The sequence below is a fragment of the Pollachius pollachius genome (assembly GCF_949987615.1).
Source record: "Pollachius pollachius genome assembly, chromosome: 1".
NCBI lineage: Eukaryota > Metazoa > Chordata > Actinopteri > Gadiformes > Gadidae > Pollachius > Pollachius pollachius.
Window position 1 is genome coordinate 33344592 of NC_136934.1, and position 21287 is coordinate 33365878.

At 45.4% G+C, this 21287-nt stretch overlaps 2 protein-coding genes across 2 annotated transcripts in view; one reads left to right on the forward strand and one right to left on the reverse strand.

The window, feature by feature from the left end:
• The window catches only part of znf526 (zinc finger protein 526), a 5235-nt gene extending 927 nt beyond the window's left edge, over positions 1-4308 (reverse strand). Inside the window, 11 exon segments of the mRNA XM_079751492.1 lie at positions 13-72; positions 74-139; positions 141-389; positions 391-602; positions 605-611; positions 615-902; positions 1335-1470; positions 1634-2469; positions 2553-2648; positions 2805-2968; positions 3241-4308. Of these exon segments, the coding sequence (XP_079607618.1) occupies positions 13-72; positions 74-139; positions 141-389; positions 391-602; positions 605-611; positions 615-902; positions 1335-1470; positions 1634-2469; positions 2553-2648; positions 2805-2968; positions 3241-3532 (2406 nt within the window). The 5' untranslated portion in view covers positions 3533-4308.
• A 505-nt stretch (positions 4309-4813) lies between these two features.
• On the forward strand, positions 4814-19134 carry gsk3ab (glycogen synthase kinase 3 alpha b). Its single transcript, XM_079745226.1, has 10 exons — positions 4814-5148; positions 9915-10102; positions 10335-10418; positions 11114-11224; positions 12625-12755; positions 12995-13199; positions 13764-13859; positions 17158-17344; positions 17526-17603; positions 18239-19134. The coding sequence occupies exons 1-10, from the start codon at positions 4974-4976 to the stop codon at positions 18304-18306; spliced, it is 1323 nt and encodes a 440-aa protein (XP_079601352.1). The 5' UTR covers positions 4814-4973; the 3' UTR covers positions 18307-19134.
• The last annotated feature ends 2153 nt before the right edge of the window (positions 19135-21287 follow it).

The following is a 21287-nucleotide window of genomic DNA, read 5'->3' on the forward strand; positions in this document are numbered from 1 at the left end:
GGGGGCCCCGGCCTCCAGCAGGCTGGCATGCTGCTCCAGGCAGTGGAAGTCCCTCTGCCTGCGGGTCAGGAAGGCCCGACTCACAGTGCTGACAGGGGAAGGGTGCGGGGGCCCCCGGGTGAGCCGTGTAGCGGTGCGCCCGCCAGCTTGGAGGGCCCGGCGAAGATGGCGGGACAGTCGGGGCAGGTGAGCTTGGCGGGGGCGTCGTGCAGCAGGCTGTGCTGCCGCAGGTTGGAGGACTGGGAGAAGGTGCGCTCGCACACGTCACAGCGGTACGGCCGCACGCCAGAGTGGATGAGGGCGTGGCGCATGAGGTTGGCCAGCGACGAGAAGGTCTTGCCGCAGTCTGAGCACTGGAAGGGCCGCTCCCCGTGTGCGGTGCGCAGGTGGGTTGCGCATGTGGATCTGCTTCTTGAACGACTTGGAGCAGACGCCGCACACGAAGCTGCGCTCCGGGACGTGGAACTTGCGGCGGTGGTTGGCGAGCTGCAGCGGGGAGGAGAAGGCCTTGGGGCAGGAGCGGCACGAGAAGGCCCCCTTGTCGGGAGCGCTAGCCGGAGGGGCAGGGGCCGCTGCTGGGCTCCTGCGACTCAGAGGACGCGCAGACAGAGCTATTGCTGGCGGGGGTTGTCAACCAAGCCCACCTCGGTGGCTGCTTGTCGGAGGAGGCTGCTGGAGTCTAAGGAGAGAGCGAGGAGTCCGCCTCCCTCCCGTTTCTCCTCCTCGCCTCCTTCCCCCTGACCCCCTTCCTCCTCCATCTGCTGCATCTGCTCGTCTGTGAGAGGAGCAAGGAGGTCATTGTTCTCATTTGGCTCCTCCAGGATTCTGGCGGCCTCCCTCCTCTCTCTGGCCCTCTGCAAGATGGTCAGAGCCGACAGGGACGCCCTCCTGGGAGCCAACTCCTTCAAGATGAACAAAGGTTGATGGTTACATCTCAACGTAATACAAGGCTCCCTACCTCCAGCTTTTGGTCCACACTCCAAGTACATAGTAAAATATTTGTATGAGCGCCTTATTATGAAGTGATCTGGTTAGAAACAGATGTGTCCAATATAAAATGGAAGAAGGTGATGAATTTTGCAAGGGGACTTGGTGGAGGACAATCACAACATTGAGGATTAATGTTCATCCTGGTGGCACAACAAAGTTAAAGATGCTTCACTGAATTATGATGCATCTCCCTCCATTATTCCCACAACGGTTCTTTATTTACAGACTCCCTCTGTGCTACACTCTACAAACGTATTCATGGCCTATCATTCACAAACATGTCTTGAAGAGAATGCCATGCGTCGTGAGGACAGAATAAGGACAAACATATTGCGATTTCTTACCGTAGCAATGGGGGTGGGCCGGGCAGACGGGTCTCGGTTGAGGTGGGTGCGGCGGTGGTAGAGGAACTTGGTCATGTTGGTGAAGGTTTTGCTGCAGACCTGACACTTGTGTAAGGGGTCGGCGATGTGGGACTTCCTGTTAGGAAGAAGAAAGTAGAAAATGAGGGGGAAAAATCAATCTTTTGGGACCAACCACGGTCTGCACTGTAATCCCATAAAGGACGCTCCGCCACTGCAGTGTGTTGCGCTTACTTAACTTAAAGGACTAGTGTGGGGGGCCTTTAATGCCTTGCGTGTACCTGTGCATGATGAGCGTCATCTCGGTGGTGAAGCCGTGCCCGCAGTCCACACAGAGGTACCTGGCCACGCCAGAGTGTGTGCGCATGTGCGTCTGCAGCGACGTCGCCTTCTTGAACACCTTGTCGCACTCGGGGCATTCATGCGTCCCCTGTTCGTGCACACGCTTGTGAGCCGCCAGCCGGTTGGCGGAGGTGAAGGTGCGGTTGCACAGCTCACACTGCTGGGGCGTGGCCCAGATGGCGTTCCTCTTCTCCACGAGCCTCAACCGGGACTCGTCCGTCCTCTCTGCGTCCTCCCTCGCCCTCAGCTCCTCGAAGCCGCTCATGACTCCCGCCTCTCCGCTCTCCTTGTCCTGACCTAGGAAGTGCTCCCCTTGGTGCTGGAGGAAGTCCTCCGGGGTTTGGAAGAGCAGGGAGCACTCGGAGCATTCGTAGGGGTGGATAACCACCATCTCCGCCTGCTGCTGCTGCTGCTGCTGCGTGTCCCCCTGGATGCCCGGGGCAAGCCTTATCTCCAGCCTCTGGAGTCCGTTGTCGAGCCGCCCCAACTTTCCTGAGGAGCCCGGCCCCAGGGTGGACAGCAGGGGAGGCAGCGTCTTGGTGCGCAGCGCATTGCCCGTGGTGGAGCCGTCCGCCAGCGCCTGGGCCGTAAGGATCTGCAGGTGCATGGTGGCCGAGCCCAGGCTTGGAGAGACGGTGGACAGCATGGAGGCGTTAGGCGGCTTGGACATAATCTGTCGTTTCTTCTGTTGTCTGTGATGCTGCTGCTGCAGCTGTTGGAGCTGCTGCTGTTGTAGCTGCTGCTGCAGCTGCTGTTGCTGCTGCTGGGCAAGAACCTGGGGGAAAAGAAAAGAAAGTTAATGTCTCTGAAACATCCTCTCAACTCCCCCGCACCATGACCCAAATGGGAGAAGTTTACCTGAGCCAGGATCTCCTCTGCTTGCTGGTCGCTCAACACATAGTTCTGGACACTGTTCAACAGGGTGATGGTCCCATCGGATTGTAGCACGTATTCCTAGAGCAAAGAGGAGAAGATAAACTTGACTACCCAGGGCAACAATACATGTTTCATCATCATGTTGCACTGAGCTTTGGTCTTCCTAAAGACAAAAGAAAAAAATACACTCATGTGTGCAGCCGAGTACAACATGTGCATGTGTGCTGTCCTTACGGCGGTCACCATTTTGCTGTGTGTGCTACTTCTGCTGTGGCTGTTTCGGTGTTCCAGCCAGACATCAGGGGAGTCAAACAGAGCCAGGCAGTCCAGACACTGGTACTTGACCGGCCCTGAGCCCTCTGCTCCCGCCTCGTCTGTCTCCAGGACCTCACAGAGCTCTGAAGGAACAAACATGCCTAAGAATACACAGCACTGGAATACGAGTTTCCGGTCAGAAAACTATGAACTCATGCACTTATAAACAAGCAACAAAAAAACATAGAATTTAGAACTAATTGAAATGTGTAAAAAATGTCAGCTAAAACCTAAACAATGTCATACTGTCATACCCCCGAATATGTCATACTCATTCTAGGTGAAAGAATTGATGACACCACAAAATCCTTACAGACATGAATAATTAATCAAACCCAACTATTCCGTCCCTTACCCTGGTGCTCCACCTCCATCCCCGCTTCTCTCATGTGCATCTCCTGGTGTTGCAGTAGTTCATCGGAATTCACCAGAAGAGCTCCACACTCCAGGCACTGGTACTGCTGGGTCTCCTCCATCTCAGTCATGTCCTGGATGGACACCTCTTGCTCCCCATCCCCCTCAACCCCGTTGTGGATCTGCTGGTGCACCAGCACATCTTCCAGGGTGTTGAAGAGCTCTTGACACTCGCTGCACATGTACTGGTGCTCCACGTAAACACCCTCCGCGTCTTCCCCTGGCTCAGTCATCGCTGCGTAGCTCGTGTTTAGGATGTCTTGAAGAAGTTGGTCATGAAGGGAATGTTTTGCCTTGGTGCGGTTTACTTAAACGCGAACCTAGTTTTGTGTCCATAAGTTTGAGTAGTTTGTTGAATTGCATAAAAACGGACTTCTGACTACGAACTTGACCCTACCGTTACAAATACAAGCTTAATTAGTCCATCGGGTGTGTTAATGGGGTGATATATGGCCGACCGCGGCCATCGTAACGTTATTCATGATACAGGTGATATTCCACGTCTCGTTTGTAAACAACAAACACTTGGTACTGGTTTATAAGAGGCATCAAAATGTATCCACGATGAATTACACGAATGTCTTGTATAACCGAAGCAGCAGTCGAGCAAGTATTGCTAATAATGTTAATTCACCTACAAATGTACCTCATTGCTATGCTTGAAGTATGCGATGGCATCGACAGAGCTGTTGGCGGCGCTCCCTCCGATATTGAAACCTTTTACTCGGCACCGCAATTTCCTAAGAGCAGCTCCCCGGCGCACGGCGGTCGTCAGGCGGCGCTACCCAATTTTCTCCGCGAGTCTACAGCTACTAGGATGGGCCCTTCTTTTTTTCTTACCTCTCATTTACTCTCGTTGGACTATCCCTCGTGTGCTCGTCACTCGCACTTCACCAGAACGTTTCTTTCTCGATACGCAAACCTCCTGTCACAACCTTGGAGGCAGATAGTTTAAAATACGCCAGTATTAAATCACATTTCAATGCATGAAATTAAACGTTTCCCCGCCGTTCGCCTCCATTCTTGTGATAAGTCGCTCCGCCCAAATGCAGTAGCGCTCGACTTTTCGGGAGCTGTGATTGGACAGAAAATCTGACAATCATTTATCGTTCACTCGGGTTGTGGATCTTGTAGTTTTCTTTGACATTTACATTGACACATTTTTTGCTGTTGGAATTGCTGGTTATTCTTTTTGAATAGTAAATAGTTCCCTTTAAATATAAAAACATGTCATATCGATATATCTTATTTTAGACGGAAAGTTATATAGTTGTATACAATAACTCGTGTCTCTGATAGTAACGCACTTTTTAATTCACTCACAGTCCTGCTTTTTTTTTGTGTATCGCACTTTTGCAGTGGGTATGGGGTACGATTTTATAAATAATTTGAACTTGTTTACTGCTTGGCCCCTTCAGAATTGGTTGACTACATTATCCATGAGTCAACCCGACGTTCACGTTGATGTGCGTCAAGTCCCTCTCCGCCTCCCCCCCACCCCCCACCATCACCGCTCCACAGAGGAAGAAAGGGGAGAAGAGTTACCTGTAGAGAACGCTGTGAGTTTAGTTTAATTTGTATCGAATCTTATGATAATAATAGTTTAGGTTCAGTCTGTGCCTGCCTGGCTCTTTATAAGGAGTACCCCCTGCCCCGGCATTAGTTTTCACAAATATGAGCGGCAGTGGGCGGCCCAGGACCAGCTCATTTGCTGAGCCTCCAGGAGCTACCGGAGCTGCTGCACCCAGTGCCGGATCGGCAGTAGCCGGAGGAAGCTCGGCAGGAAAAACTGGGGCTTCACAGGCCAGTGGAAGCAGTTCGACGAGCTTCGGGAATTTGAAACTATCCAGTATGTATGATTTGTTCAGTGTAACGGTACAAAGTAGATAAAATGTCAGTATTACATATTGTGTTGTGACCTTAAATTTAGTTTTCAACATTTTATAATGTTGAGGCTAAGCGTTTGCCAACCAACGATCCGTGTGCTACGGTGAAGCTAACGCTAGGTAGCCTACTCGGCTTTAACCAATACTAGTTTGCTAATATAAGTTAGCTAGTGAGATAGTTGGCTAACGATAGCTTAGATGTGTTTTTCGGTAAGGGACGTCTGAGACCAGAGCTATAGCATACCTTAGCGTTAGCTTCTCGTGTGGACTGGATTATAACACCGTTAACATTCCTGAAAAAATGCTGTACTGTAGCATGAAAACTAACATAAAAGCAAGTTTCGACCTGATAGTGTAACGATTATGTGGGTCTTGTGACAATTCGTACCCAGCCTGCCAGCGATGCAGAAGGGGGTGACCTGAAAACTAACTATAAGGCGTCGTCCCCAACCCAGACATTGCCTTGGAAGCCTTTTCCTAGACATGCTATAGCTGCCATAATGAACCTTCCCCTTACTAGTTATGGGGTTGGGTATGGAGTTGTTTCTGAGTGTGGTTAACCTAAATACCTACACGATAAAACAACCATAGTTTATGCAAGCTTCAGCGTCCTCCAACTTTCCAAGTATATCTGTCAATCAGTTTATTCTTGATGTGTTAATTTCCAAAACTAGATGCTTGCTTGCTTAATCAAAGAAATCTACTAAAAGCTGAAATGTATTTTGTTCAGGTTTTCCTTTCCAAAATGTAAAATGTAGCACACATCAGCTGAGGGGCTGGATGTTTAAATTCATGACAGTAAATCTTAGTTTGTTGCCAATGTAACTTTAAATGGAAACAAGCATTAGCAAGATACCAAACGTTTTGTTGTAGTTACCCGTGGCCTTTCAACCAGACAACCAAAACGACTTGTTTTTTATTGCTATTGTTCATCTCCCTCCAATCCCCCTCAAAGGGGAATCTCATGAAAAAATAATTGAGGCAGGTAGTTAACTTGTCATCTTACAAATCAGACTTGATTGTAAGATGACAACTTTTTTCACAGAGCACAGATCTCTCATTCACATTGGTTTCGACCAAACATGTTGCCTGATCTGTAAGTGTAATCGGCAAACATAAATTCGGACAGTAGTAGAATACTATAAAAATATATCTAACTGTGTCAAATTAATAACATGTAGACTGGCCGCTGTAGAAAATAAATATGTTAAATGAAGCTCTGAACGCTTCATCCACGTACGCAAATTATTTTTTGTCTGGAATATCTTGAATGAAACCGGAAACAAAGGGTAACTCCTCCTCTTGCAGTTTTTTGGTTTCCGGCCCAGAATCTGTGACGTCTCCCCCAGGAAGTTCTGCTATAACATAGATGAACTGATGGATCCTCATCAGAGATTAATTGATGAGTTGAAGACTTTAACAGGCACTGACCAATTTATAGTAACTGACCAATATCGAAGAAGAATTTGAAATTGTGTTAGTGTGTTTATGGATAGAGCGATAATGTTACATGTGATTTATAGAAAATGCGATGACTTGGAACAGGTGCTGGCCATTTTATAGTAACTGACGGATATTGAAGAATGATTGAAAAATGTTTCAGGAAAGTGGTTGGGTGTTTATGTATATATGGATGGATGGATGGATACATTTTTTACTATAAATATTATTTTCTTTATCCAGCTTTTTCCAATCCCTTTTTATCTTTGTGCCAATCAGCTGAGCCAAACACAGCCTAGAAAGTGGGAGATCCACCAATACCTTATCCCCGTCTCAGGGTCATAGGCATGAGATGTTGGCTAGTGGGGGATCTTTAGCAAATCATCCTGGCTGGTACAGATCAGTTCAATGTGCATTGATTGTGAAACATGCTATGTATGTGATAAGGCCCAGGGAGTATTTTATTCTATATACACTCTGATAGATTACACTCTTTAAGTCCAATATGTTGTGTCAATATCAAATGGCATTATTGGAACATATGCATCCATAGCCTTGAGCTCATAAATGATAGTTCATAAATGCGCTGATAATCAAAACGATAAACAGGGGATGCTCCTAAACTGTGCGGGGCTTGGGGAAAAGGATCAGACTCATTTGGGGAAAAAAAGTAATAAAAGGGGAAAAGCTAAGAGTTTATTTGCAGCCTGAAATGTAATGTTCCAGAGGGAAGGTACAAGATAAATTGTACACAGGGTAGTTAAAGTTCTGCTCCCTCTGCTGTTTGGACAGTATCAGCTAGCTTAGTGCTGCTTGCAATGCTCCCACCTGGATGTGTCCCTAAAAAGTCTAGATATGTATGCAGTTGGCAGAATAAATCCATAAATTGTCACATGCTAGCATTCACTACTTATTGAGAAGACTACTCGGTCAAAGTTGTGACTTTTGAGTTGCGTGTGAGGATGTGTCTCATAGCGTGAGACCCGGATGTAGATTGTAATGTCGGTCACTATTGTCTTTTTCTCAACATCTTGGTGTTTGTGTTTTCTAATAAACTCACTGACCCATACATGTTAAAACATTTTGGCAATCTCAATGTTTGCTAAAATAGCCTTGGCAGTCTGGGCTCCTACAGTATAGTTTTTTTTTTGTACAACTGTGTGTAAAAGTCGGTTGGTAGTAAATCATTAATGCCAAATAAATAGCTAGGTTTGCACTTTACCATAATTTGTCGTCTCTGAGCAGGGACACGGGTACACACAAAAAACATCTGTTATGGCCTAAGAGCTTTCATCAATATGCATCATATTCTTGACCTCTTTCAGTAAAGATTAATCCTCACTATCAATTCATGTTCCGCCACGCCTCCTAGAAACCATTCACCAAAGAATCTGAAAACAATTAACATCCCATGACTAAAAAGAAAACAGAATCCTGGGCGGGACCTCATCACTCCCGTCTCTCTCTCCCTCCATGTTTCTGCTAGATGTCAGGTTTGCGTTAACTTCCACAAAAACCAAAGCACCTCTCTCGCAGCTGGTCAGAGTGCTCATCTTTACATTCATTATTCAAAGGACTATCATGCCATGGCGGCTCTATATTTAATGCAGTCCCCTCTGACTCAACTTGTTGAAAAAGAGGGAAGAAGAGTGATGCTGAGGAGCTGCGATGGCAACAGCATCCTGCGGTGACTTGCACTACGAATGGTGTCCAACGTTAGGACATGAACGTTTACGAGGAGGCAGGTTCAGAGATGAGACTGTGTATTATATCCACTATTTCTTAAATTAATGCTGTTGGTAGGACATGGGAAAGTGATTTTTTAGTCATTGCATTATTCTGTTTTTATTGACAAGGGCCGGCCAGGATAAAGGTTGTGACCTCACTTTTATAACTCTTGATTGATTTGGAGAGAACCCTTGAGCCTAGTGCATGAGCTATTAGTCTTGGTCATTTAAAGAAAAGCCCACTATCATTTCAGAATTACAGTCATGATTCCCTTCAGTAATAAAAAGAAACCCGGCAGATAGTGCATTACCAATTTGCTTAATACAGATTACAAATAGGGCAACTGATAAAGAAAATGCCTTCAAACCATTGAACGTGTTCAGTTTATAACTTTTGGTTTCAGTCGGCAGGCTCCATTCAAAGTGCCTACACTGTGGCATTAACGTAAATGGATTCTGCTGATGAACTAGATGCTATCGGGCAAAACTACTAAAGCGTCTTGTTGGAACAGGCGGATGGACTATGGGCGAACATTAGGGTGTGCTGCCACTACTGTCCATGCCGTCATACCACAGGCTTTGACAAGCTGCTTGGCAAGGGCCCGCCTCTCTGCTCCTCCACCACCAACCCCACCCCTCAGTGACGCGTGTCAGATCATTTCCAACCCTCTACGTGTGGAGAGTTGGGAACTCCCAAATATTTTGAGCTACTGTATGGCGCTAACTGGAACTGTCACTCACTGTTAAATCCGGAGTATGGATCATACCTGCCACAAGGTCGAACATAAGTGCAGATAGGGATCCCGTTTCACTGCTCAAAAACACACCCTTTTCTTTCTTCCCTCCTTCCCTTCCTATGCAGTCATCTCTGAAGTGCCTTGCTTGCCGCCTTTTTCTATAATCCACGTAATTACCTCCCGCCCTTGTTTTACCACAGTGGCTGCTGCATGGTGAAACTATTGGAATGGGGCCGCTGGAGGCCGCGTCAGAGTTCAAGGGTGCGAAGCCTAGCTCGGGCCCAGATTGAGCCGCCGAGTGGGTTTTCTCCCCAGAGGCGGCAGGGTGAAGTGCTGTGGGAAGAATCAGGCGCTGATTACCAGCTGCAGGGCTGTGACTGTCGAGGAGCTGCTGCTGCTGAGGTCACTGTCACTGGGATGAAATGAGAATCGCTTGTTGCTGTTGTTTAGAGCCTCCATCCCCCCGGGGACATTGTTAAAAAAAAGCCTGCCACCACTGGTCCACACAAGACAACAAGAAGGGTTTGAAAAGAGTTTGAATTTCCCCAAAATAATTATGTGGTAAAACATCCATGACAGTGCTGCATGCCTGAGTTTCTTCAAAGAGGGCTTTAGTTCATGCCCTGAAAAGTCCCACAATTGTGGATCAGAGAGGGTTTCTTTTGCAACCAGCAAGAATCAGAAAGTTGTTGGAACAAATTCCTATGAACAAAACCACATGAACAAAATACGTAAGAGGTGTAAATATGAGGCCCATATTTTAACCCAAGGGGGAAATTCTTTGAACGTTTTAACCGTGTTTGTGTTTACACCTTCTTTCAACAGGAGACAGTGGCAAGGTGACAACAGTGGTAGCCACCCCCGGCCAAGGTCCGGATCGCCCACAGGAAGTGTCCTACACTGACATCAAAGTCATTGGCAATGGCTCCTTTGGAGTCGTCTACCAGGCCCGCCTCATCGACAGCCAGGAAATGGTGGCCATCAAGAAGGTTCTCCAAGACAAGCGTTTTAAGGTAGGTCAGACGAGCCTGGTCACTTTAGATGTTTACAGCATACTGGAAGTTCTGAAGGGACCTGCTTACCAAGCAGCTTCTTTCACACACTACGCTGGAGGTTAATGCAAATGACTCCGTTTGTAAAAAAGAAAGATCTTGTGAGCAAGGAATGCTCATACTCTGCTTTCTTTCCTGTTCTCTCCGTGGCTTCGCCGCCCCTCCCCACCCCCTTTTCTTCCGGTGGCTCTAGAACCGGGAACTACAGATCATGAGGAAGTTGGACCACTGCAACATCGTCCGGCTACGGTACTTCTTCTACTCCAGCGGAGAGAAGGTGTGTTTGGGCTGACTCATTATGGCTAGGGCCTGGAAGTGGGGGGAGACACACCCGGTCTGTGACTCACAATTGTGATTCATAACATCGCCACACTGAGTTCATAATCACTTTAAGTTTATGGTGACAATTAGTATTGCCCTCTGTGTAACATGGGTTTGTGATGAGTGTTTTATTTTGTCGTTTACTTTTAATGAAACTCTCCCTCTCAATCCCTAAACTGTTAAAAAAGAATTTCTGTATATGTACCAAACTTGCTGGGCCTAATAAGCTACATTGTGTGACTCAAGGGTCTGGTTGTTACTGATATGCGACTTATGTGCAAGACGCTTTTTTAGCTTAAATTAATGTCTGTCAGTCTAATGTCTAAGTTAGCCGTGTACTTTCCAAAGGAAAATGATTACGCAAGCAATAAAAGAAGAGAATTAATAATGTGTATATATATTTCAGCACACCACTCGCAAATAAAATATAATATATACACCAAATCATGTGCTAAGGGAGAGCTGGATTGGGGTGTGTAATGACATTACACACATTGTGTGTAATGTCAGAGCACTGGTAGTCGCTCTGTTGCCCGTTTTAACCAACGCAGGGATTGGTGACAACGTATCATTATATACTATATTAATACTTGGTGTACTTCTGTATTCTCTGAACACTATTGACTGCCTGTTGTTTCCGCCACCGTCCAGAAAGATGAAGTATATCTGAACCTGGTGCTGGACTTCGTCCCGGAGACGGTGTACAGAGTGGCCCGGCATTTCAACAAAGCCAAGACCACCATCCCAATTATCTACGTCAAGGTAGGCAGGCTGATCTAGTGGGCTGTGTTTACCTTCAGGTTGCTCCTCTGCAGTATTGGCCTCTGTTGTAAACCGGGTGTGAGGTCGCTCTCTAATGCTTGGAACTCTTTGATGCCCTCAAGTTGCTCTTGAAGGGAGATGAATAGAGAATGGAGGGAACACAGTTCATTCTTGGCCTGAAGTTGTAGTAAATGGTCAAAGTACGCCCTTTTTCTCCTTCTTTTTTTTTGTCAAAAGCTCACTGTTCTAGGATTATGAAAGCCACGTGGTCCCATGATACTTAGTTTGTAATACTTCGAAAGGGTGGTCGTCAGTGTGCGTTTCGGTCGGCACGTGCACGGCTGTTTACTACGCTTGCAGCAGAGGAGAGGACATTTAGGCTGTCGCATGGTCCATTTCCCCGCATCAGCCTTCTGTTACCCTGTGATGTTGATATGCACTGAACCGCCCCCCCCCCCCCCCAGCCCCCTCCTCCCCGCCTTTGCCTGCACCGTCCTTTGATCTCCCATGAGCGCTGTTCCCTTGGCCTTGGGGTTTCATTACAGTGGGCCTAGAGATACTCCTCCCTTCCCCACTGATCCCTTAACCCCCACTACCCCCTGCTATACTCCCCACCCCCTCCGGTTGCCTCTCTGTTCCTCCAAAAAGTTTGTAATCGGTGCCTTCTGTCACCCGGGTTTGGTGGTGTGGGTGATAATGGTGGTGTTGATGGTGATGATGGTGTAATGATTTGTCATTAGCATGCCCTACCTTCTGTCTACCACAGACTAACGATACGACTGTACAGTTAACTTTGAACATTTTGGGTCTTTTATTTTGACTCACAACAATGAATCTTCATTTGGGAGATCATTGTATTTTCATCCATCCTGGATTTTCCTTTTTCAGAAGCCAACCACGCGATGTGACAACATTGTTTATAGTAAATGACGAGGCATTTGCATTGTGTTGTATTGATACACTCGCACCCTATTAGTATTTGTTTGATGGTTATAAATCTGTCACAATTTATTTATTTTTATAGTTAATGCGGTAATGGACCTGAGGATTGAAATTTCCTCAAATGACCATTACTATTACTACTCTGGTCTGCGCTGAAGTGTTCTAATGAAATCGCCTACCAGAGCAGGCCTTGGTTGTTCACACCTTTCTTTTTTTTCTATACCTTGTTAGAGGCCATTATCCCCCTAAGTCCTGCAGTACACCATGTGTCAGAGCCTGCGCAGCGAGTTATGAGCACACTTGAGTAGACATGAGAAAAGGAGAGCAGCCATTATGGAGCTCCCAACCATGAATGCTCATTTGCCTGCCTGGCTTGGCACACCTCGTATTTTACTGGCTCTATATAAATTGTTAAACACTGACTGGCTCTCCTCTCCGTGTCCCCCTCCCTCCCTCAGGTATACATGTACCAGCTGTTCCGCAGTCTGGCTTATATCCATTCCCAGGGCGTGTGTCACAGAGACATCAAGCCCCAGAACCTGCTGGTGGACCCGGAGACCGCCATCCTCAAACTCTGTGACTTTGGCAGGTCAGTAGGAGGCCGCGCCCATGGATCTTCCCCTGTCCGCTCCCATCTGGACTTTCCTTGATGGCAGGGCTCTATTTCTGAGTTTCGTGTTGTTGTGTTCTTCTTTGCTGTCAATCTGTCATGACTTGTGTATTCCATACTCTTTATCTTGACTGTCTCAGTGCATATCTGTCTGACAGTTGAATAATGGATTAAGATTGACATTCCTCAACCCCGGCGCCCCTTCCTCCTCCTCACAGTGCCAAGCAGCTAGTCCGCGGCGAGCCCAACGTGTCCTATATCTGCTCACGGTATTACCGCGCCCCCGAGCTCATCTTCGGCGCCACTGACTACACATCCAACATCGACATCTGGTCCGCCGGCTGCGTGCTAGCAGAGCTGCTGCTGGGACAGCCCATCTTCCCCGGGGACAGCGGGGTGGACCAGCTCGTGGAGATCATCAAGGTGGGTCTGGAGGGCTGGGGACACATGCATACCTGTAGGGAGCTGCTGGGTAGTCATTTGGCTAAACTTATTTATTTGTAGTATCCGGGGGGGGCTTAATAGTTAATGTCACTGTTGGAGATATATACACACTCATCTCATATACTGCTCCCTATATCTGGAGGTTGAACTGTGGTCTTTTCTTTACAGTGACTCCTGTCACTGTAAGAACAATTATGACAATTCTGCAGTTAAACTTTGACAGAACTGCTGTTGCAGTTAAACTGCTACAGAGTTCCTGAACCTAAATCTTTAGCCCATCTCTCAACCTCACACAAAGTTGTACAGAAAAATCTATGTACAAACTCCATATATGTTCTCGTTATATTTATCAACCTGACAACTGTAGAGCAACACAAACAAAATAATGCACAATGAAAATTGATATTAAAATGATTGGTGCCATTGCTAGAATCTATTTTTCAGCATAATTTCTCAAGCTCTATATTTTGTGTAGGTGTAAACAACTTTGAATTGCAAATATCCGCTATGCACCATCCAACAGCTCCTTCATTTTATTTCCAGGTGCTTGGGACTCCGACGAGAGAGCAGATTCGAGAAATGAACCCGAATTATACAGAGTTCAAATTCCCACAGATCAAAGCACATCCCTGGACTAAGGTACTTCCCCTTTCTGGAGTCAGGACTTCTGTTGACTTGCAAGGCGCCTAAGCTTGTAACCTTGTGCAGCCTAGTGCTTTGATCCACTGATTATGGCAGCTTATTTCCATGGCCACCTGTTGGTCAGCTGTATTGCATTTAATGCAGAGCTAAACCTGAAATATTTTTGGAAATTTTATAATTTAGTTATTTGATTAACTTTCATTAAGACGGGCCATAATAGGGTGTGTGAATATTTAAAAGACGCAGGATTTCCGGATTACTTTGTTGGCTAAAGTCTAGAGCTTAAAGGACTATGCTGGTTGCTAAGACCCCAGGTTGATTTGTAGATCTTGTCTGATGAGTTTCAAATCAGCCATGATTTCAGTTCAACTCAACCGCTTTTGCAGTGTTAACACGTTTCTAAATTGGATAGTTGGCGAGCTATTGACATCCATCCAATTCCATCTGTGACTGTATCTAAGTCGTGTCCGACCCAAGTAAGGGCATACAAACGGCCCTGTCTAGGTGAGTTCCTCTCTAGTGCCCTCAAATTAACAAATCCACTGGTTCCAAGAGGCACTCAGTTATAATTCTGTAATTCTTTAATTCAATGGTGGTTGCATGTTAGGCTACCAAATGAACGCTGTGGTAAGAAATCAGTAATTCCCTTAGTTCACAATGTCTGACTCACACACTGGTTGGTTTTATGAAAGAGCAGCATTTGGGGCACCCAGTCCACCAGACTTGTTCGAGTGCACTGTGGACAAGAAGGAGATCCGAAGGGCGGAGCGGGATAGATTGAGGAGGCACACGGTCACAACAGAAATCGTTCCAATCAGTTAAAAAGAACCGCCTCCTAGACTTACCCTCTTAATGTTGCTGTGCACTCAGAATTCAGAAATATCACAGTGCCTGAAACGCAGCCGCTATCTTCGCTCACATTTCTAACTGCATGCTTCAGTCTTCAAGTCTATGAGCATTCACAGTGGGGTATAAAAGCATAGTTTATACGTTGTTTAGATTTTTTGGTAGAAAACATCCAGTTTGTATGCGCTTACTTGTACTGCACCCAAAAAGAAAAGCGCTATAGGAGCTCGAAAAAAAGTGATTTATTCCTTTGGAATAGAATGTATGTCTGGCTCGCTATCTACACAAATTTGGACAAGGGGACGCCGCGAAAGGGGCAATGTTGAACAACAATCATGGCTCATACCAAGACGTATACAATATCAGTTAGATCCGTCCAACACGTGGGGCAGTGGAGAGCATAGCGGTGAGAGGACTTACGAAAGACGCTCTAAAATGATGAGTCATAATTAGGGATCGACCGATATGGATTTTTTAGGGCCGATACCGATATCTTTTCATCAGACGCAAGAGTCTTATCTATTGGGTAGCTCCACTGGTGTGGATACATCACCCCTTGTATTCTTCTGATATTTTCAAATGCATGCTTGGTGCGGCCCCTCGAGTTGGGCCATTTTCATTACTCGTGGCTAGACCCTACAGTTTTCTAGATGTGGGTCTGGATTTCCAGGCCAAGCCTCCCTCAATTAACATCATAAAAATGACACAATGATGATAACAAATGTTACAATGTCTCAATTTTAAAAAAATGAACATTTATTGAACTGTATGTAAATCATGGAGAAGAAAATAAAATAAAAAAATATATATATATATATCGGCCGATGCACGTAAAAAACGCAAATATCGGCTGATATATCGGTCGATCACTAGTCATAATCTGGCGAACACGCACAAAGCAGTACATTAAAAGTATCCTGTGTCTTGCAGTGAAGCGCTACTTCAAAGTAATATTTTTAAGTATTTGGTTAATGATACATTTTTCTGCCTGGAATACTTCAGATTATAGCAAGCAGCAAACAGTCAGTTGATTTTTTTTTATAGATATCCTCTGCTCGGTGAAGGAAATAAGCAGTGCGATTCATTCAGACACTGACTACGTGCCGTCAGTTTAGCTACTTGCAGAAATGCTTCTGGTTCTCAAATGAAAGCTAGCATGCATATGAGGGAGAGTAATAACTGATGACATGCCCACAATGCCTTCAGGGAGTGGATACAAAGTACTACACACACAATGTACCGCGGTTGCACATCGAAGCTACTCCTGGGAAACGAGGCTTAAAACACACTAGTTCTCAAAGTTTCTTAAAATGTAATTGGGCATTGTACCTTTTTACATGGCAGGGTATTGTGATGCGGTTCCATTATCGGTTTACCCTGCAACATGAATGCAAACTAGTAACTTTAAGGTGCAGTTCGCCGTTTTGAATTAATGTCGTCCACCTGAATCATGCACAGCCCACATTCCTTAGGTGTAGCACAATTTCATATAGACTGGAGGGAGACCAGAGACTATCCAGAAGGTTGATGTTTAGAAAGTATCCAAGCCACTTCAAAGTTTAAGTGTATCTTGGTAAATTCTCCCTGAAGGTTTCCCATCAAATCTTTCCCAGCCTGTTGTCAATGGAAAGCTTGTTGTGATTATTCCCCGGAAAGGTGAAACTTCTCTGCTACCACTATTTGCATTAACTGCTCCCTGAAGGGAGCTCCATGCATCCACACGCAGTGGACACAAACTAGCAAAAATTAGCATTTGTTTTCCTTTTTTTTCAACTGCTTTCTTTTTAAATGTTCAATTTCGCCTTCCTGGTCTTATGGACACATTCAGAACTGATCTGTCGTTACCAGGTGACCTGCTTCTTGATTTGCATGTTAAGAAAGACTCATTATTACACTTTTGTATTATCTGTAAAGTAGCACAATGTCAACTGTGTTTCTTAGGTTACAATCCCTCAGCCCGAGAACAAAAAACATTTTCTGTCTCCAAAAATGTATTGATATAATTTCTCTTACTAGACTATCGACCTAAAATTACTACTTAAGAGACCACTAAGATCTTCAGTCGGCGGCATTATTTTTCTGATTTCAAAATCACTAAAACCTTCTTCTGGGGGATAATGCTCCCAGGCCCCCGACCTTTGTTATGTTACAACATGTTGTCTTTTTCACATCCTGAGAGTTTTAATTAGGTCTGTATTGTCCTGGATTCTTTGCAAGCTGCCCGTATCCTTTTTCATTTTCTTTTACAACTTGAAATCAAGACATGGATGTTCGCCAAACTAAATGTTTTTGAGGGTTGACATTCAGCATTCATAGGTATTTCATGAATAAAGTCAACAGTGTTTTCCCCCTAATTCATGCACGCGTTCAAGCCCTACACTAAAGGAGGTCAGAGGACACGGTCCTCCCAGCAGCATCTTCTCATGTCCCCCTGTCCCTCCTTGTGAAGGTGTTTAAGCCCCGCACCCCGCCCGAAGCCATCTCGCTATGCTCCCGCCTGCTGGAGTACACGCCGGTCACCAGGCTGTCCCCGCTGGAGGCCTGCGCGCACGCCTTCTTCGACGAGCTGCGCCAGCCCAGCACCCGCCTGCCCAGCGGCCGAGACCTGCCCCTGCTCTTCAACTTCAGCCCCGTCGGTAAGGGACCCCCTGCCCGGCCTCGCTCCTCCTCCTCCTCGCTCCTCCTCCTACTGCCTTGACCTGGTGGAACATTGAAAGGTTCCTATGTAGGGGGCAGGGTCTGTGAGCTCGTGTCATAGCAGTGGTTTGTGTTTGGTTTGTTCATTGATATGTTTTTTTTTTTTTTGTCCTTTTATAGAGCTGTCTATTCAGCCCCAGCTGAACTCAACACTCATTCCACCTCATGCTCGCGCACAGACGTCACCTGCCTCACATGGTACGTATGAAAGATACCCTACTCCTTGTCCTACAACATTACTATGTTTGATATTGGTGTTGATATTTTGAAATACGGCCATTTATTGATTCGGATTCATTCTGAAACCAATATTTTATGGGGGAAGAAGGGATAGCCATTTTGTGGCGGATTTTCAATTAGTTAAGACCCTAGTTACTATAAGCCTGACATCACTATCACCATCACCCAATTCGCACACGCGTATTAGTCTGGAACCCTTATTTTTATATCTATACGGGGCGTTATTAACTGCCTCAGACCAAAATACCTTGACGCTATTCTATAGACCTACAACGAATCAGTGGGGTGTATTGTGTGTGATACATCAGCCGGAGCCATCTTGGTAGTATTTGAATTTGCCTCAACGGCGCTCTCAAAAGGACCCTCCTCTGTTCAGTCAACCTCTTAAACCCACCACATATTAGATGAATGGCTGTGATTGGCCCAACCTGGCCACGGTTTGCTTGAAGTCTCTCTGACCGGGAGAGGAGCCAGTTGTATGCCAGGGTGAATAAAAAATAAATGTGGATTTGTCTTGATCCCAGGCCAAGGTTCTACGTGAATACTGGTGATTTAGAATGACCGACATGTGCATTTCTCTGTTTCCCCTGCAGAGGGCAGTGTCTCAGACAGTCCTGCTCTACCCAGCTCAGCACCTGGATCCATCAACAACAGCACCTGAGCCTCCCTAATCACGCTGCCTGCCCCCCTTCTCTGGTCTTCCCTCCTTCGTCTTTCCTCTCCTCCTCCACTCTGACCCCTCTCCTCCTCTCCCCCTCCCCTCCGGGCTCCGTACCGCTCAAGAATATCCACTCACACAGCACACTCAACGTTTTTCTCTAATCCCTAGGTGTTTTTAAAGTCCTCAAAGTAACCATTATCCAGGTTATTCTAGGTAGGGATTTTATGCCTTGTGCGATACTTGTCTAGCCTGTTGGAATGAGGAAGAGAAAAAATGTGTGGCCAGGGGGTAGCAATGCTAATCTCTGTGCACATATTTGTCTATCCAAAAGTAGGGAATCTCTGTATTTTAATTGACCACAATTGACTTTTATCAACTTTTATCAACTTTTATTTATTCAAATTAGCTGATTTTACGTGTATGTGAATGGGCCTTGATTGGCCTGAGTATGGAAGATGCGGGCCATGTTTGAGAGGTGAGTGATATCGACAATCATCCTAAGTAGAATTGAGGTTTCACTGTGGCGTTGTGGAGTTTGTTCAGGTCTTCCCTCTGCTGAATGGTGAATGAAAGAGAAGATGGAAAAGGATAGGTGTTTTAAAATACATGGTTTTATCCTGATTTAATAACCAGTGGCAAACGGCTTTGCTGGTGGACGCTGCAGTGTTTCGACGAGGGGAGACTCGAGGTCTTAAAACGCTGTCCCACCGGAATAGCGAGCCTGAGTCTATTGAACGAACCCTTTCTTTCTTCTAAACGTCTTAATAATTATTTTTAGGGAAATGCAAGGATTAATGAGGCACCGGTATTGCCGGCAGTTTTGGTAAACCCATCCCTCGTCCGGAGTGGAGGCAGTGAGACCCAGAGACCCTTGCTCTTCAACCCGCGCACAGACTTGTTGCAATGGGGGAAAGTGACGTATTACAATTATCTACTTGTGACAAGCAGTACTACATTTGTCGCTCCTATTAGGCTTCCTCCTTGTCCAATTTTTTTTGTTTAGCTTATTTAATTTCTTATAACTACACACCCCACCCCACCCCAAAAGAAAAAGACTGCACCGCTACCTCGGGAGTAGTACTTAACCTTCACACCGCCACAGATATGCATGTTTACCCAAGATGATCAATAAGCTCCACTGGCAGATATTAGTCTGATCAGAAACATATGGCTCCCCCTTCTCAGAAAAATGCTACGCCACCATTTCTAGGAGCCTTCCCCACCTCTCATTCCTCCTACGTCCTTCTTTCCCACTCTTTCTGTCACTGCTAAACTGTAAATATCAAGTACCTTTTATTTTGTTATTATTATATTGTATTTTTTGGTTTTGTTTCCTCTAATAGACAGGAGCCTGGCTCTCTATTCTCAGCCTCAGTCTGTAAATAAGATTTCATTTCTGTCCCTGGTTTAGGAGAGGAAACGGAACAAAAATGTTTCTCTCAATTTTATTCTCTCTCCCTCCATTTCTATATTTCGGCCCTCGCTCGCCCCCTCCTCAGCCCCTCCACTGAAATGTTTTCATAATCGTTTATATTTATTGTATAGTATTCGGCGGGGTGTTATTTTGTTTTGTTATTTTAATGGTCAACCAGAGGTAGGTTGAGCTTTAGTTTAATTGTATTTGTTTTTAGTCCAACATTGTCACATGTAAATGTTCCAACATCCAAGATACTGTACTTTAGATCCAGACATTGGAGTGTCCTTCCAGTTCATGGTTGTGTGTGTATGTATATATTTATATGTACACATGGGTACACCTGCTAGCCTATAGGCGCAGCTATAGGTCTCTGTCTAACTTCAATGTGAAGGGAATGTTTAATGCCATGGGTCCATAGGGTTGTGGTGGTGGTGGTGTTGGGGAGCAAGACAGGGTCATCACACTAGGGATGAGCCCTGGCGCCATTGCTGTGACTGGGGGATCTGGAGGGGGGGGGGGGGGGGGGGGGGCGCAGAAACAAATAATTGTGTCTTGTGACTTGAACCATCTCCTCGTCTGACTGACCCCATCCTTGTCTGTTCTCAGTACGAGTATGACTGCAAATGGGCGACTGTGTTACTTTGTTGTGCGAGTCTGACAAACAATAGGTGACTGATGGCGTGTGGATGGTCGCGTGTGTGGATGTTTAAGTAAACTGAGGGGACATACTTCATGCCCTTGATGTCTTTTTTTTCTCCAAAAAAGAGGAATGATTTAACCTTCATTTAATTCCCCAACCCGCCCCATCTGTAAAATGTTGGTTTTAATTTGTTGTGATCCTGCTTTATTTTCATTGCCCTTTGCGGAGGGTAAAAAGTCATAGTTGGGAACAGAACGGTTGTACAAAGGAGATGATGGAAAGAGCAATGGGGGGAGAGAGACTTTTTTTGTTTGTTGGTATAAATAATTAAACTCATTAAAGTGATGAAACTGTCCGTGGTTCCGGTCCTTGACTGAATAAGACGCAAACATTCAATCAACTGTTAGGAATATTCGATAATCAGATGGCAATATGTGTTCCAGAGCAAGATTTGATTTCCTTTTGGGTTAGGAAAAATATGTTTACCCTCTTTGTAAAAATAGCTATGTCCATAAATGATGAATATGATATGATTAAATTTTTATTTTAAAAATATTTTCTATTTTATGCAGTAACTTTGGTAACCCGTGTGTGAATTGGCAGCAAACAGAATCTTTTCTTAACCAGGTGAGAAAAGATTCTCACCTGGTCAATTATTTATTTTTTTATGTGTTGAATGAAAATTAGAGAAGAATTACTAGTCCATCTTTTGAACAGAGCAATTCATTTCCTTTTGTAAAAGAGGAATCTCAACATGAAATCTTGAAATATTGGATGCAGTTTCATGGTCCATCATTCAACCATTATTGGCTTGAATTTATGTGAAAATGTGCCAGGTCTACATCTTGAAAAATGATTAATTCATCAGAAGATGACTTGTCCCAGTAATAAATGACTCATCACACTGCAAAGTGCAGGTAGAGA

Excerpts from the sequence above, each read along its gene's own strand:
- gsk3ab (XM_079745226.1), top strand. The coding sequence starts at position 4,974 with ATGAGCGGCAGTGGGCGGCCCAGGACCAGCTCATTTGCTGAGCCTCCA. Across the intron at positions 5,149-9,914 it reads CGGGAATTTGAAACTATCCA|GAGACAGTGGCAAGGTGACA; the intron begins GTATGTATGATT and ends TTCTTTCAACAG. Across the intron at positions 10,103-10,334 it reads TCCAAGACAAGCGTTTTAAG|AACCGGGAACTACAGATCAT; the intron begins GTAGGTCAGACG and ends CGGTGGCTCTAG.